Source organism: Artemia sp. Qi Xiang Cuo, chromosome 4 (assembly GCF_049724085.1).
Source record: "Artemia sp. Qi Xiang Cuo chromosome 4, ASM4972408v1, whole genome shotgun sequence".
NCBI classification, from domain to species: domain Eukaryota; kingdom Metazoa; phylum Arthropoda; class Branchiopoda; order Anostraca; family Artemiidae; genus Artemia; species Artemia sp. Qi Xiang Cuo.
The window spans coordinates 70,669,135-70,686,164 of record NC_142797.1 but is presented as its reverse complement, the minus strand read 5'-3'; the positions used below and the strand labels follow the sequence as shown (position 1 = coordinate 70,686,164).

The window sequence follows — 17,030 nt, the reverse complement described above, 5'->3', positions numbered from 1 at the left end:
AAAAAAAGCTTCTTTTCCTGGACCACTTCCGAGCTGAAACAACGATTTGTGCTTCACCAGAAACTGCTGTTAAATCTCAGCGCCCTTTCTCCTGCCAAAATTGTTTCTGTTTATCTGAAGGCATTAAACCTGGAGTCATTGGTTAAATTGTATGGCGATATTCTTCCCGAGCCAGACTGTCTGAAGCAAGAAGTTGAGCTATGGCGCATCAAGTGGGAGAATGTTCCGGTATCAGAGAGGCCTACTTGTGCTGTGTCTTCGCTTCAGGCATGTGACGCCACCTTTTTTCCAAATGTTTTTCTTCTTCTGGCTGTTCTTGTGATGTTACTTGTTAACACTGCTACTCCTGAAATAACTTTCTCAACGCTCAGAAGGCTCAAAACCTGGCTGAGAAATTCAACAGGAGAAGAACGATTGAATGGCTTAGTCCTCCTCGCAGTCAGAAGGGACGTTGGCTTCTGTCCTGACAAGGTCATCGACATTTTTGCAGGGACGAAAAAGCGTCGTCTGGATTTCGTTATATCGATATTCCCCCTTACTTTTAGCTAAAAAATAAAACTAAAAAATATATAGACTACTTCTACTATCTGGCTTTTTTTTGCGTTAACTGTTTTTGCTGTCTCACAAAAAAAAAGTTAGCTTGTAGTATTTAACTGTATGTAAATACTTGTCTTGTTTTTGCGTTACTAAAAAAAAAAAAATAAAAAAAAAAAAAAATTGCCCCTTAAAGATACGAAAGTATGCCTAGTGGACACGTCCTTGTTCGCAAGGGGCGGACTAACGGTCTCGAGCTAACGTAATGTTGCTCGAGGATGTTAGACAAAGTCCACGGGAAAAAATCGAGTAACCCCCCCCCCCTCGAACAAAAATCCTGGATACGGCCATGACTTGACTTATTTAAAACTTAGGCGATCATATAATAAGGTTAAAATTAGCACATTTCAAACAGTTGAAGACTGGAGTAAAACAGGTCTCCTCATTTTCCTTTCTTTTTTTACATTCCCAGGCTAAAACTATAAAACAGTTTTACATAGTTAAGTCAAGAATGTCACTGTGTTTAGATTTTCATTTGGATTTATGAAGATTTAATGCAAAATGTTAGCTAGTTGCTTATTTAATTTTCTATTCGCTTAACCATCAAAAATGTATGAGTTTCCTATTTTCCTTCAATTCTGAAATAGCGGGTGCTGAAATTGTCAACATTAAAATAATGAATAGTTTACTATGTTTTGCAGGTTATACAAGCCTTTCGAAAAAAGTGGAGTTTGAGAACCCGAAAAAGGAAGGGGTTCTCTATTTCCAGCAGATCCTTGAGTGGAAAGGTACGTAGAATTACATTATCTAAAATACAGAAATTGCATCCCTTATATTTAAATACAAGATGCTGCAGTAGCTGGATTAGTCATCTCCAGAGGAGTTAGTGACATCACTTTGAAAGACTGAGTGTTCCAGGGGCAGCGTTTACCGGTCAATAACCTTTTGAGGGCTAGTGTCATTTTATTTTAGGACTTATTATGAGGGCACTGAGCGTTTATCAATGCCCATAAGCATCTAAGGTAATATTTTCTCCAGAGGTGGATAACCATCCAAACAGATTGTAATTTTTAGTTGCGAGGAATATCGGTGTTTCATTGACTAACTGACAGAACCAAAAATTGTGGCCTACAAAATTAAATTAAAAACAGAGGAAACCCAAGGTTTCTGAAGCTAATATTTTCTCCTATAAGTTATTGCGTATCGTATAAATAACCATCTAAACAGCCAGTAATTATCTAATTGTCAAGAATATCGGTATTTCGTAGATCGCATCGAAAACTTTGGCCCGCAAAACTAAATTAAAAATATACAGAAACCTTCAGAATTGTTGTCTACTCTATGGATAACCATCCAGACAGCTTGTAATTATTTAATTAACTAGAATATCGGTGTTTTATTGAATAATTTACCGAACCGAAAACTGTGGCCTGCGAAACTAAATTAAAAACATAGAGAAACATCGCTGTCTACTCGATCAGAGGCTTGGAATTATTTATTTAGCAAGAATATCAATGTTTCATTGACTATCTGATCCGACTAATTATTGTGGCTAATAAATTAAGTTAAAAACAGAGAGAACCCTTTAGAAACGAAGGATTCTGAAAGCACTGCCATATCCAGGGGTTAGTGGGTTTTACAGCCCCCCCCCTCCTCCCCCCGAAATGTCTGTCCGACTTGTAAAAACCTAACAAAAATGAATAAAAAAAATGTTTGTATTGTTAAGAGTGGTTTTAACCCCCCCCCTCCGAAAAATATTTTTTTATCCCCCCCCCCCAAAAAAAAAAAATCCCGTATACGGCTCTGTCTGAAAGTAATATTTTCTCCCGAGACTTCTTGTATATTGTATAGATAACCGTCTTAACAGCTAATAATTATCTATATTAGCTATATATTTATATCTATATCTATAATTATCTATATCTATGATTATTTATATCTATAATTATCTATATCTATATATAATTATCTATATTTATCTATATCTATATTAGCTAATAATTATCTAATAATTGCCAAGAATATTGGTACTTCGTAAATTGGATCAAAAATTGTGGCCTACAAAACTAAATTAAAAACATAGAGAAACCTTCAGAAACTTAGGTTTTCTGAAGGTAATCTTTTCTCCACAGAATTATTTTCTATTGTATGGATAATCGTCAGAGAATATCGTAATTATTTAATTGCCAAAAACACCAGTATTTGACTGACTAACTGATTGGACCAACAACGGGGGCCTATAAATAAACTGAAAACAAAGAGAAACTTTAGCATATAAGGTAATATTTTCTCCGAGGATTTTTTTATTATATCGACAACCATCCAAATGCTGATTATTATTAAATTTCCAAGAATATCTGTGTTTAATTGACTAACTGATCTTACAAATTATTGTGGCCTATAAAAAATCTGAAGACAAAGAGAAACCTTAGCATATAAGGTAATGTTTTCTTTAGAGATTTTTTTTACTGTATCGATGACCATGCAAACTGGTCAGAATGATTCAATGGCCAAGAATATAGGTGTTTCATTGACTAACAGCCAGTCTCCATTTGGCAGATTCTGCAAATCTGCACCGCCAATCTGCAAATTTTATTTCAATGGAGACTTATTTTCCGGCTCCGTATTCGCAGTTTGCAGATGCTGCAACCATCGACGTTGCTTTTTGTGCAAGATGGCAGAATGGCAGAATCTGCCAAATGGAGACTGGCTTTAACTGATTGGACCAAAAAATGGCGACCTATAAAATTAAATTAAAAACAGATAGGACCGAAAATATTGGAGAAACTACTCAGAAGTACTGATACCAATTGTAACAGTTACAGGAAATAATTAAATTTGGGATCTCAATTAGGCCTTAAAAAGATGAAGTATCAACGCCATTTAACAATACTTAGCAAAATTCTAAGACTGCGTATACTTTTTAATTCAATAGAGAATAATTACCATTCACATCTTGACAAAAAAGAAGAGACAATCACAAATGTCAATGAACAACACTATTGAAATGTAAAACCGTCTATCATAAAAATCATAGAAAACATCAGCTAAGGACAAAATATTTATCTGCTGGTTTCTTATGAGAAAATTAAATAAAAAAAAACTAAGTTTTTTAAACTGAAAGTAAGGAACGACGTTAAAACTTAAAACGAACAGATATTATTCCGTATATGAAAGGGGCTGTCCCCTCCTCAACGCCTCGCTCTTTACGCTAAAGCTTTTATTGTTAAAAAAAAATAGAGTTGTTAGATAGTCAAACTTTAGTGTAAAGAGTGAGGCGTTGAGGAGGGGACCGCCCCTTTCATATACGGAATAATTTCTGTTTGTTTTAAGTTTTAACGTCGTTCCTTACTTTCAGTTTAAAAAAACTTGTTTTTCTTATTTAATTTTTGAACGTTTTTGAATTAATGCAGGTTTTGATTTTGGCTCACCGTACATGAATAATTAAAGCAAAATTTGAATATTAATTTTACTTTTATTTGGTTAAATGGCTTTCTCGAAACATGTTGAATTTTATTTACGGACGTTTTTATTAGTAACAAATACACGTAACTTACGAATTAACTTACGTAACGAACTTCTATATTCATAGATTTTGAATACGTATATTAGGGGGAGTAGTATGCGCCTTCTGGATTTACGGAGACATATAGCAATGTCAAGTACTCACTCTGCATGTTATTTGCGGAGACATATAGGAATTTCTACATTATTCTATGGAAGATTTAGCAAGGAGTGTTATTTGCGTACGGGCAGATCTGGTTTGGTGGGTATAATCTGGTTTGGTGGGTATAGTCTGGTTTGGTGGGTATAGTCTGGTTTAGTTTTTCAAAGAGAGTGAGTATTTGACATTTTTGCAAAAAGGGATTCGCAAATTGGACACTATGAACGATATTAATTAATGTTTTGAATAATAGGAGTGTGAATGATTCTAATTAGTGATTGGATTGTATGAAGGTGGAGAAAAAAAAGATTAAACTGATTAACAGTTAAGGTAACCCCGAAGGGGCTGTTAACTCAGGTAATTTGTTATAAATTTGAAACATCAGTCTATGAAAATGGCTAATGACGATAGAATGACATTGTGAGTTGACCTAGCTTTACCTCTCCGATGTGTCAATTTTGGAGGGAAAATCAAAAATACTCAGAATTGAAAATAAATGGGATCTGCCTCAATGGGAAGGCTCAGAGGCCCTTCATTACCCCATTTCTGAGGGTAGGGGGGGGGTCAATTTTGGAGGTAAAATCAAAAATACTCAGAACCTAAAATAAATGGGATCTGCCTCAAGGGGAAGGCTCAGAGGCCCTTCGTCCCCCCATTTCTGAGGACAGGGGCGGGGGGGGGTCAAATTTTGAGGGACAACCAAACATATTCAGAGTCTAAAATAAATTGGATCTGCCTCAAGGGGAAGGCTCAGAGGCCGTTCGTTCCCCTATTTCTGTGGGCACGGGGGGTCAATTTTGGAAGGAAAAACAAAAATGCTCAGAATCGAAAATAAATGGGATCTGCCTCACGGGCACGGCTCAGAGGCCCTTCGTTCCCCCGTTTGTGAGGGCAGGGGAGGGGGGGTCAATTTTGGAGGGAAAATCAAAAATTCTAAGAATCGAAAATAAAGCGTGATCTGCTTCAAGGGGAAGGCTCAGAGGCCCTTCGTTCCCCCATTTCTGAGAGCAGTGGAGGGGGGTCAATTTTGGCGGGAAAATAAAAAATGCTCAGAATCGAAAATAAATGTGATATGCCGCACGGGGAAGGCTCAGAGGTCCTTCGTTCCCCCATTTCTGAGGGCAGGGGAGGGGGGGTCAATTTTGGAGGGAAAACAAAAAATAATCAGAAAGTTCATTTCGAATTTCTTTCCATGAAATGCAAGAGTTGGTATATTTCAGTAGTGTTTTGTTGTGCTTTACCTTGTCACAGTTACATTCTGTTGATTTTCATAGTTTACTTTAAATTTCTTACATTGAAAAGCAAGAGTTGGAATATTTTAGTAGTGTTTTGTTGTGCTTTACCTTGTCACAGTTGCATTCTCTTGATTTTCCGAAGTTCATTTTGAATCTTTGTCGTGAAATGCAAGAGTTGGAATATTCCAGTAGTGTTTTGTTGTGCTTTACCTTGTCACAGTTACATTCTGTTGATTTTCATAGTTCATTTTGAATTTCTTTCATTGAAATGCAAGAGTTGGAATATTTCAGTAGTGTTTTGTTGTGCTTTACCTTGTCACAGTTATACATTCTCTTAATTTTTCAAAGTTCATTTTGAATTTCTTTCGTTGAAATGCAAGAGTTGGAATATTTCAGTAGTGACTTGTTGTGCTTTACCTTGTCACAGTTACATTCTCTTGATTTTTCGAAGTTCATTTTGAATTTCTGTCGTGAAATCCAAGAGTTGGAATATTTCAGTAGTGTTTTGTTGTGCTTTACATTCTCACTTTTACATTCTGTTGATTTTCATAGTTCATTTTGAATTTCTTTCATTGAAATGCAAGAGTTGGAATATTTCAGTAGTGTTTTGTTGTGCTTTACCTTGTCACAGTTACATTCTCTTAATTTTTCAAAGTTCATTTTGAATTTCTTTCGTGAAATGCAAGAATTGGAATATTTCAGTAGTGTCTTGTCGTGGTTTACCTTGTCACAGCCAAATTCTCATGATTTTTCAAAGTTCATTTTGAATTTCTGTCGTGAAACGCAAGAGTTGGAATATTTCAGTAGTGGCTGGTTGTGCTTTACCTTGTCACAGTTACATTCTCTTGATTTTTCGATGTTCATTTTGAATTTCTGTCGTAAAATGCAAGAGTTGGAATATTTCAGTAGTGTTTTGTTGTGCTTTACCTTGTCACAGTTACATTCTGTTGATTTTCATAGTTCATTTTGAATTTCTTTTTGGTTTTCCCTCCAAAATTGACCCCCCCCCCCGCCCCTGCCCTCAGAAATGGGGGAAAGAATGGCCTCTGAGCCTTCCCCTTGAGGCAGATCACGCTTTATTTTCGATTCTGAGCATTTTTGTTTTTCCCTCCAAAATTGACCCCCAGGGTCAATTTTATTTCCACAGGGGTGATTGATACGATCACCCCTGTGGAAAAAAACAACAAATAAACACGCATCCGTGATCTTTCTTCTGGCAAAAAATCCAAACCACATTTTTGTAGATAGGTGCTTGAAACTTCTACAGTAGGGTTTTCTGATACGCGGAATATGATGGTGTGATTTTTATTAATGTTCTATAACTTTTAAGGGGGTCTTTCCCCCTTTTTCTAAAATCAGTCAAATTTTCTCAGGCGCGTAACTTTTGATGGGTATAACTAAACTTGATGAAACTTATATGTTTGAACTCAGCATTAAAATTTAATTCTTTTGATGCATCTATTGGTATCAAAATTCCATTTTTTAGAGTTTTGGTTACCATTGAGCCGGGTCGCTCCTTACTTACAGTTCGTTACCACGAACTGTTTGATTATTTATTTAATTAAGTTATTACTTTTTACGATAGAAGAAATTCAAATACATAGTTTGTTTAAAGGCCATGATGATAGTAATTTGTATTTAGTGCCAAAAACCAAGAGCTAACAATATTTTTCAATAGCGGTCTGGATGTGTTTTTCAATAGCGGTCTGCTGACTAAATCTTACCTGTCTCTTAGCTTTACTTTGATTACGAGATTCAGTGGAAGGCATAGCCAGCCCATGGAAATTAAATTTTGTCTCCAATGCTGCACTACTTTTAATGTTGGCTTGTAAACATACTTTGGTACGTTTCTGTTTTCCAACAAGGTACGTTTTGGTGCTTTGTTGCGTTTGCTATTTATCCAGCAAGGAGGATTAGTTATCCTCTTTCAAGTCCTGTTTCTTTTTATTCTTCAATGAGATGTTACCACAAAATTCAAAGTCTATACAAAATACTGCTTCTAGGAGCAATGGAAGACAAATCTCGGTTGACCTCGGTTGGTCATACATTGGTCATTGCGAGCTGAACATAAAAAAATTAAATGTTAGGCCAATCAGTTCAACAGTCTTCATCTAAGATAGAAGTGAGCAGTAGCATCCTGTCAACAATGGTTACGAGCCTTAGATATTCGTATCAATAATGTTACATAGGGTTTCTAGAAGGCAAATAAAGCCTTTTTGGACAGTGTTACTACCTTTGTTTATCGAACTATGGATGTTGGGAATTATTTTAAGCTGATCTAGAAATAAAACCTTAAGAAAAATCAAAAGAAAGTCTAGTGTATTTTTAGCTTTCCGTTTGAAAGATCAAAATATTTATGACCACATTATTCCGGAATTGAAAGTGTCAAGACTTGCCCTTCAATCTAAATATTGACGGCTTGTACTGATTTTAACAAATTGATTGTCTACCCTCACTCCATGTAGAATTGCGGCTCAAAGACTTGAGTATTGCTCGGTCAAAATCTGCCCGAAAGAGCGCAGAACGAGACACTTTTGCTATTTCTGACAATGTTGATTTGGTTTATCAATTATGTGGTTCGAGCTATTCTCAGTAGTAAATATGAGCTTGGGACCTATTTGAATACATGGGTTTGAATTCTTGAGGGAGTCAAGGATTATTGAATCTCCTCTTATACTCCAAGGGGTATAGAATTTCCTATGCTAGGGGGCAAGCATATTTCACAGGCTGTCTTAGTCCCGTATTCGGTAGTGTCAGATAACACACTCATGCTTGATTGGTAGAAAAACCTAAATAAAATAACAAGTAAATTGATAAATATTCTTTATCGCCATAACCGCACACAACTAGCAGCGGACGGTACACGACAAGAAAATATAACACACAATGAAATGCAATAAATATACAAATCAAACATCAAAACTTCACGAAGTACGGAACAGAGGTTTCAATGGACTACAACAATACAACAACCACGTACCTGCTCATGAATACATGAGTGCTTAAACCAAAAGAGCATGGAAGGTATAAAAAAGTTCGTGGTAACGAACTGTAAGTAAGGAGCGACCCGGCTCAATGGTAACCGAAACTCTAGAAAACGGTATTTTGATACAAATAGATACATCAAAAGAATCAGACTTTAATGCTGATTTCAAATATATAAGTTTCATCAAGTTAAATCAAAAGTCAAATCAAAAGTTAGGCGCCTGAGAAAATTTGGCTGATTTTCGAAAAAAGGGGGAAAGACCCCCTAAAATTTATAGAACCTTAATGAAAATCACACCATCATATTCCGCGTATCAGAGAACCCTGTTGTAGAGGTTTCAAGCTCCTATCTATAAAAATGTGGAATTTTGCATTTTGTGCCAGAAGAAAGATCACGGGTGCGTGTTTATTTGTTAGTTAGTTTTTTTTTCCCAAGGGTGATCGTATCGACCCAGTGGTCCTAGAAGGGATCTAGATAGTCCTGGGAGGGATCATTGGAATGGAAATTAAAAGTTCTAGTGCCCTTTTTAAGTGACCAAAAAATGGAGGGCAACTAGCCCCCCCCCCACGCTCATTTTTTCCCAGTCATCTGATCAAAATTTTGAGATAGCCATTTTATTCAGCATGTTTGGAAATATGATAAGTACGTCTTTAAGGATGACTTAATACCCCGAAGCTCCCGGGGGGAGGTCTGAAAGTTCTGAACTTTCCCCAATGGTAACATATAGCATTGGTTATTGGGAAGTATACAAGCGTTTTCAGGGGAGATTTTTCCTGGTAGTGGGGGGGGGGGTCGGGGGTTAGTTGGGAGGATCTTTTCATGAAGGAAGTTTTTATAGGGGAAGGGACATTGCTTTGAAGGGGACGCCGGACTTCCCAGTATTATTTAAAAAAAGATCTGAAATTAAATATAAAAAAACGAGTTTTTCAACTGCAACAGCAGCAACATCAAAAGTTTAAACGAACAGAAAATATTACATATATGATTGGGTTCATCCCCTAGTCAATACCTTGCTCTCTAAGCCAAAGATTTTTTAGTACTTTCATAAGCGCTATTTATTCTAATTAACGGCCTTTGTGATTAAGTGGTCATTTTTAAAGAATTGGAACAAAATTCGAAATTTCACTTAAAGAGCAAGGTATTGACTAGGGGCCGAACCCACTAATATACGTATTAAAAATATATGAATATAGAAGTTCGTTACGTAAGTTAATTCGTAAATTACGTATATTTATTACTAATAAAAACGTTCGTAAATAAAATTAAACAAGTTTCGAGAAAGCCATTTAACTAAATAAAAGTAAATTGATATAGAAATTTTGTTTTAATTATTCATGTACGGTGAGCCACGATCAAAACCGGCATTTCTTCAAAAACTTTCAAAAATTAAATTAAAAAAACAAGTTTTTTTTACTGAAAGTAAGGAGCGACATTAAAACTTAAAACGAACAGAAATTATTCCGTATATGAAAGGGGCTGTACCCTCCTCAACGCATCGCTCTTTACGCTAAAGTTTGACTTTCTCACTACTTCTTTTTTAAAACAATGAAAAACTTTAGCGTAAAGAGCGAGCCGTTGAGCAGGGGACATCCCCTTTCATATACTGAATAATTTCTGTTCGTTTTAAGTTTTAATGTCGCTCCTTACTTTCAGTTAAAAAAAACTTGTTTTTCTTATTTAATTTTTGAAAGAGTCCAGATGAGAAGATTCGTTCAGGCTTGTGTAAATTTCAAAATTGACATGCCATATTTTTGATTGTTGCTGGAATATAATTGTTGATATGCTTAAAAAAACTTTTAGTCTTACTTTTTTTAGCTTGGAGATGGGATTGATGACTGTGGTAATTCGTAAGAACACTCGTTAAGAAATAATTAAAAAAAAGGAGAATGGAAATAGCACCTCATTTTCTTAATCTGATTTGAATAAAACAGTCAGTATTTTATGTTTGTTCATTTTAGGCTTCATTAAATTATGTTTGGTGTATAATTGCGCATCAGCTATTATAGAAGGGAGTCAGAGGAGGGCCCGAAGTTTCATATAGTGGGTTTTAATTCTCTGATTTTATAACTGTTAGTCTGTCTTCAGATAATTATAGAAGAAATATGATTTGGGGGGATTTAATATCTAGTCTCTATTTGTACTTTGAAAAAGGTACCAATAACAGCCTAGCTTCTAAGGTCTTAACACGGCACAGTTGCCCATTCTTCCCTAAAGTTACCTACAGTTTACACAAAATGAACTGCTGTTATTGACAACTTATTGGCAGTTATATATTTCTTTGGTTTACTCTTTTCCGATAGCACATACATTGCGTATTTGCAATAGAAAAACAATTAAAAATCTGTTTATTTTCTGCAGGAATTTGCTACCATATTATTGACGTGTGTATTAATTCATAAATATATGAGCTCATAAGTAAATATATGAGCTTCCAGGGGGAATTTTTTTTTATGTTATTTAACTTGACTGTGTAGAGGACCCAATCTTCAGCATAAGAAAAAGTTTTGTATTTTGGTACTCTAAAACCAGTTTAAGCCTATTCATATCTGAAACCGCAATTTTCTAAGATTTTTCTTTTGGTTGTTTCAAATTAATGTGGCTTTTAGGGCAGAAACCGGAAAATTTTGTCCTTTTAGGCAGACATTAATTTTAGAATATTCCTTCTCACATCTACATTTATTTTTTAAATTAAGTTTCATCAGTGCTATCCAGGGCTGTAATTTTCTGTTGGGCAGTGGGGGGGGATATTCCCCCAGATCCCAGCACGCCCTTCCCACTAGCTGAAAATTAAAGTCTTCAAAAATCTTGTCAAAACTAAGAGAGGCCTATATAATTCAAACAACCACTGACACAGATCAGTTTTAGTTTAGCGATAGTGAAAAAAAAGTAACTATTAACAAACACCCTCCTTGGTGAGCTTAAAAACATTACGCAATGCACTATAAAAGATAAATACACGTTAAACAATTGTCAGTAATGAGCTAATGCAGACTCAAGTAGAACAGCGTAAACAAGCTTTCGGGTGGGCGAAGGTAAATGTGGTATACACTCGCCTTTTTCCAGCCAGATTCACCACTAATGGAGCAGCACGTATCCCCCCTCCACCTCCCCCATCCCCCACGCTCAGCAAAGGATGCTCAATCTCATAATTGAACCAAGCTCTATTCTAATACCCCAGGTATCGCACTATTCATTTGCTCGTAATTTTGAATGTGTTTCGACTCCGTAAGATTTGATTTGTTGTACTAAACTTTTAATATACGTGATATTCATAAATTTCTGTTAAAATGATTTGTCTGTGGGTTCGCCGATTTATATTACTAAACAGCATTGATATCAGCGGGGCACATAAAAGCCGAAACAAAGCTATTGGCAGCGCAATAGTGCTGTCTAAGTAAAGATACAGGATAAGTTAAAGTTTTACCACAGATTGTGCAACATTATATCCAGACATATTCCCCACATTTAAATATTTATTGTATTTCAAATTCGAAAGTATTCAAAAAAGAAAGTTGGAAATATTAACTTATCTGTTGGGTATTGTTTGACAAAGAATATTCAGAAACTCTCAACAATTCTTGGCATCATTGCGATAGAAACCTTAAATTAATTAAATCTTGCCAGGGATGCCAATCAGAATGAAAAATTAATTCCTAAGGTTTGAAAATTACCTTCCCCTTTGTATCTGTGTTTAAAAACACGATTTCTATAAAAATTACGGTAAAATTCTCTTGTGTAAATCAGGGTATGGGGGGGTATACATTCCAAGCGGGGGAGGTACACTGAATAACGTTTTTACGTCTATAGCTTACTTCACAAGCAAAGCTCGGTCTGCTAGTGCTGCATGATAAAACTGATAACAATAGAAAAAGAGAAGGGGTTGTTACCCCTTATACGTGCACACACAATTTCTAAATTGTGAGAAAAATATAATGATTTCTTTTTCATTCAGGAAATTATATTCACTGTGTAACCTTATTATTCTTCAATGATTTCATTTCTGTCCTATTTGCAGATATAGAGGGTGTATTCATTTCCAATTTTGAAGGTTTTAAAACTGGAGAATTTAATCTTCAACTGATAGATTTTAGGAAGTAAAAGCAACTTAAACATTAGGGGAAAACATTGACTTGAGCAAATGTGACGAAACAGGAAGCATAGAACATTTTTTTCAGTTTTGCCTTTAACTAGGCTCACATATTTTACTTGATGAAAAGGTTTCTAAGGCAGTATATTTGTGAAAATATTTATGTTGAACATATTATGAAGTGTAATGGACCCCTACTTTTCTCGTTTTCCTTATGTTAAAAAAGAGCATGGATAAAAAAAGAATAAATGCTCAAAGTAAAGAGAAAATTTGACAGTTAAAACAACTAACAGTTTAAAACTACTTAATAAATTATAGGTTTTCCAAATTATTGGGGGCCACTGCCTCCTTCCCTTGCCCCCTCCGATGAGACCATTGAATCAGTTATTTATTGTAATTTCTGTTTTTTTTTTAGTTTCGTTGATTTATTGATGGTGATTTGTCGCAGTTTTACGCTTGGAAGGTTATTTGAGTTTAGTTTTGCTTGTTTTTGGCTCAGTGGAGCTCTTTACCTTTCTTTGAAAAACTTGTTTTGTGAAAAAAAATTTTAATTAATTTCTGTTCTTTTTTTATTGGCACTTTCATGGGAGAAAGAAAAAAAATATTTCATATCTTTTCGTTTTTTCCCATAAGAATCCATAGTTTGGCTTGCTATTTGTAAGTTGGAGAAATTTTTCCAACAATTTCTAACCCTGACACAAATAGTATCGTTTAATTGAAGTCTATACCTCCTCTAGTTGACCTGAAAAATAAAGCTTAATATCGTCACCAGAAAGTTCTATCTATACTCTTTGACAGCCTGGATACGCTCGCACTCTTTTGATTTATTTAAATTGTAAGAGCAGATATAGTAATAGTAGTAGCCCCATAAGTTTCATATTAATACACCCAGTCGTTCTCGATACATTGCTCAGGTTTCTTATTGGCAGCCATACGCACAGTGCCTTTTGATTTAGCTTGAAAGCATAATGGGTCAATTACATAATTATAGGGGGTTGGCATACCCATTATCCATAGATAGTTTTTGATTTAATGTAATAAAAATGTGTTTGGAAAATGAATGGGCTTGGAAGGAGGGATGCTTGCCCTCCAGTCTCTTTTTACTCTTAAAGAGGGCAATATAACTTTTAATCTTTAATCGAATTAGCTCCTTTAACAGTTTCAATTATTTTTCTAGTTATAATAGAGCGATGTTGTCTATAATATTGCTTGTGAGCCCTTTTGAAAACCTGCATTAAAATATTTTTTTTCTTTTAATTAAAAAACTCCCTAAATGTTCCCTAAAAGTTTCATCTTAATACCTTTAGCGTCAATAGTTACAGTAACTATAGTAGTAGTATTACTATTATATGTATTTTTTTTTTTTGACGACTTGAGCATCGTTCTCATCAAGTCTTGGAAGTTTCAACTTAATACAAATAGCCATTGCTATGGCATTGCCAAAATATCCTTGTGATAACCAGTATATTTATATACTTTTGTGATTTTCATTTTAATGCTTTTAGCCTTAGAAGTAGTTGCAAAAGAGATAGTAGCTGAAGTAACAGCAATAGTAGTAGGAGTATTAGTAAACGTAGCAGTGGTAGTAGCGGTAGAAGTAGCATGCACTTATTGCCTTTTGGTCAATTGATCTACCACTTTAAGCATTTTCTGAAATTTCCACCTTGATATTCAAATCCATTCTTGAGATACGCGCTTTTGACAATGTGCATGCACATAGTGTGTTTTGATTTAGTTTAAATTTCTCCTCAATACTTTATAGATAGTATTGTGGTTGTAATAGTAGCAGTGGAAACAGTAGTCATGGTGGTAGCTGTAGTGGTAATAGGAGCAGATCATCTCCCTTATCTTTTCTGTAAATCCAAAATTAATACACTCAGTCATTCCTAAGTTACGCCCTTTTGACAACCTGCATACACATAATGGGTTTGATTCAGTTCGACACTCCCCTCAGCCTTCTTTGAAAGGCTCACCTGAATTTCCTTTATCTTTTTGGAAAGTGAAGGTCAAACATACCTACCTTTCTCATTAACATACACATTATGTAAACGGTGAACAAATTGCCTAGCTTACAGTCTTTGTTCTGGGGGCTGTGAGGGAATTGACGTACTCTTAGGCACAATTACAGGATCTTTACACAATACTAAAGAAAGTAGACGTCTCAAAATTTTGATTGGATGTTTATTATGGAAAATGATGGTCGTGGTAGGTGGTTGCCCTGAATTCACTTTTGACCCTTACAAGAGCACTAACTTCTAATTTCCAATCAAACAAGCCCAATCCAAAGTTTATACGACCACCCATTCCATAAGGACCTCATATGCCTTCGCAGCATAACTTACAACTTTCGACTATTAAAAAGAGCACTACAATTTTCAATTTCCAATCCTATGAGCCCCTACAAAGTTTTTGTGACCACCTTTTCCAAAAGAACCTTACATTTATGTAGAGATATTTATGGCTGTGTAAGTTTGCACTTAACCAATTCAAAATTCAGCTTTTACTTTCACTTTCCTGGGTACTTTAAGACTTACTTTTCCGATCATATGTGTTCTACCTACAATTGTTGTCAGAAATATTCTTTTTTCGTTTTTTTGTTGTTGTTTTTTTAATCAGCAATAAATGCTGCCATCTTACTTCTGACATCTGGTTGGAATAAACACTCACTGATCAGGATTGAAACACGTACATTGCTAAATACACCTATGTAAACACTGTAACTTGCAAATAAATGAAAGTGCAGGAAGACGCATATACAGGTTCTTATCTGCAGTTTCTTCTCCTCACAAGAAAGTATTCTTCAACAAAATGACTTTATCTGGATTAAATTTATCTTCTTACAGATTTTAAGACCTCCTGGTAACATTGTCAGATCATCATGGGACACGGCTTTGGACTGAGCATCTGTAAGACATCAAAATGAGAACCCGAAAGGAGGGAACTAGAACATATCTCCCCTAAAATACAAAAAAAAATATGTTTCATTACTTTGTAAGAATTCATTCTAAACAATTTTCTGTTAAAAATTTTTTTTTTAAATCGTTTCAGCTAAACAGATTCTTCAGTCCCCCCCCCCCCCCCTGTCAATTAAGTTCATATAGGTGCCCATGCATTCATATCACAATTTCGATTATGAAGAAAAAGTGACAACCAGCATCAAGCTATTGTAATTGTTATTAATATTTTTTAAACTATTATTTTGTGTCGTAAGGAAATACGTACGAAAATTATGCTCATGTGTTTCTATGTATTTATGTTGTACGTAAATATCCCAAATAAATTTTGTTGTTCTAACTTCTAGTTCTGTTCGCTTTACTTGTTAATTATTATCTTTAGTGTAGTTAAATTGCTGTAACCTGCTAAATTGCAGTAGATTTCATTTGTTTGTATCGTCCGTGGGTATAAATTACAAGAAGTGGCAAAATTCTAGTTTGGCTACTTTTTGCTTTCTTGGAAAGGAGTTAGGTTAGGAAAATGAAACTCTCAGGGACTGATCTACAGATTTAAGGATGTACTGGGAAGGTAATTTGAAGCATCTACCTCCACTCCTTCTCCCTCTAGAGGATACTGACCTTTACTGGCCTTTAAAAATCTTTGTTAAATTAAAGTGAACCCTTGCGAAATAGATCTTGTGCGTAAATGGAGTAAAAGAAAAACTGTTTTAGCCTCAGAGCTTTGCTTAATCCCAATTTATGAAGGAGCGGACCAATATTGCTTCTCTGGTTAATCGATCATCTCCCTTATCTGTTCTGTAAATCCAAAATTAATACACTCAGTCATTCATGAGTTACGTCCTTTTGACAACCCGTATACACATAATGGGTTTTGATTCAGTTTGACACTCCCCTCAGCCCTCTTTGAAAGGCTCACCTGAATGTCCTTTGTCTTTTTGGAAAGTGAAGGTCAAACATGCCTACCTTTCTCAATAACATACACATTATGTAAACAGTGAACAAATTGCCTAGCTCACAGTCTTTGTTTTGGGGGCTGTGAGGGAATTGACGTCCTCTTCAGCACAATTACAGGATCTTTCCACAATTTTAAAGAAATTAGACGTCTCAAAATTTTGATTGGATGTTTATTTTGGAAAATGATGGTCGTGGCAGGTGGTTGCCCTGAATTTACTTTTGACCCTTACAAGAGCACTAACTTCTAATTTCCAATCAAACAAGCCCAATCCAAAGTTTATACGACCACCCATTCCATAAAAACCTCATATGCCTTCGCAGCATAACTTACAACTTTCGACTATTAAAAAGAGCACTACAATTTTCAATTTCCAATCCTATGAGCCCCTACAAAGTTTTTGTGACCACCTTTTCCAAAAGAACCTTACGTTTATGTAGAGATATTTATGGCTGTGTAAGTTTGCACTTAACCAATTCAAAATTCAGCTTTTACTTTCACTTTCCTGGGTACTTTAAGACTGACTTTTCCGATCATATGTGTTCTACCTACAATTGTTGTCAGAAATATTCTTTTTTCGTTTTTTTGTTGTTGTTTTTTTAATCAGCAATAAATGCT

General features: G+C 35.3%; 1 protein-coding gene across 1 annotated transcript in view; it reads left to right on the top strand.

Moving 5' to 3' along the window:
- The window catches only part of LOC148953389 (calcitonin receptor-like), a 332,084-nt gene extending 316,552 nt beyond the window's left edge, over nt 1–15,532 (top strand). The window contains exons 9-10 of the mRNA XM_089087946.1: nt 1,236–1,322; nt 15,350–15,532. Coding sequence (XP_088944072.1) covers nt 1,236–1,322; nt 15,350–15,406 — 144 coding nt within the window. The 3' untranslated portion in view covers nt 15,407–15,532. The remainder of the gene's footprint in view (nt 1–1,235; nt 1,323–15,349) is intronic.
- The last annotated feature ends 1,498 nt before the right edge of the window (nt 15,533–17,030 follow it).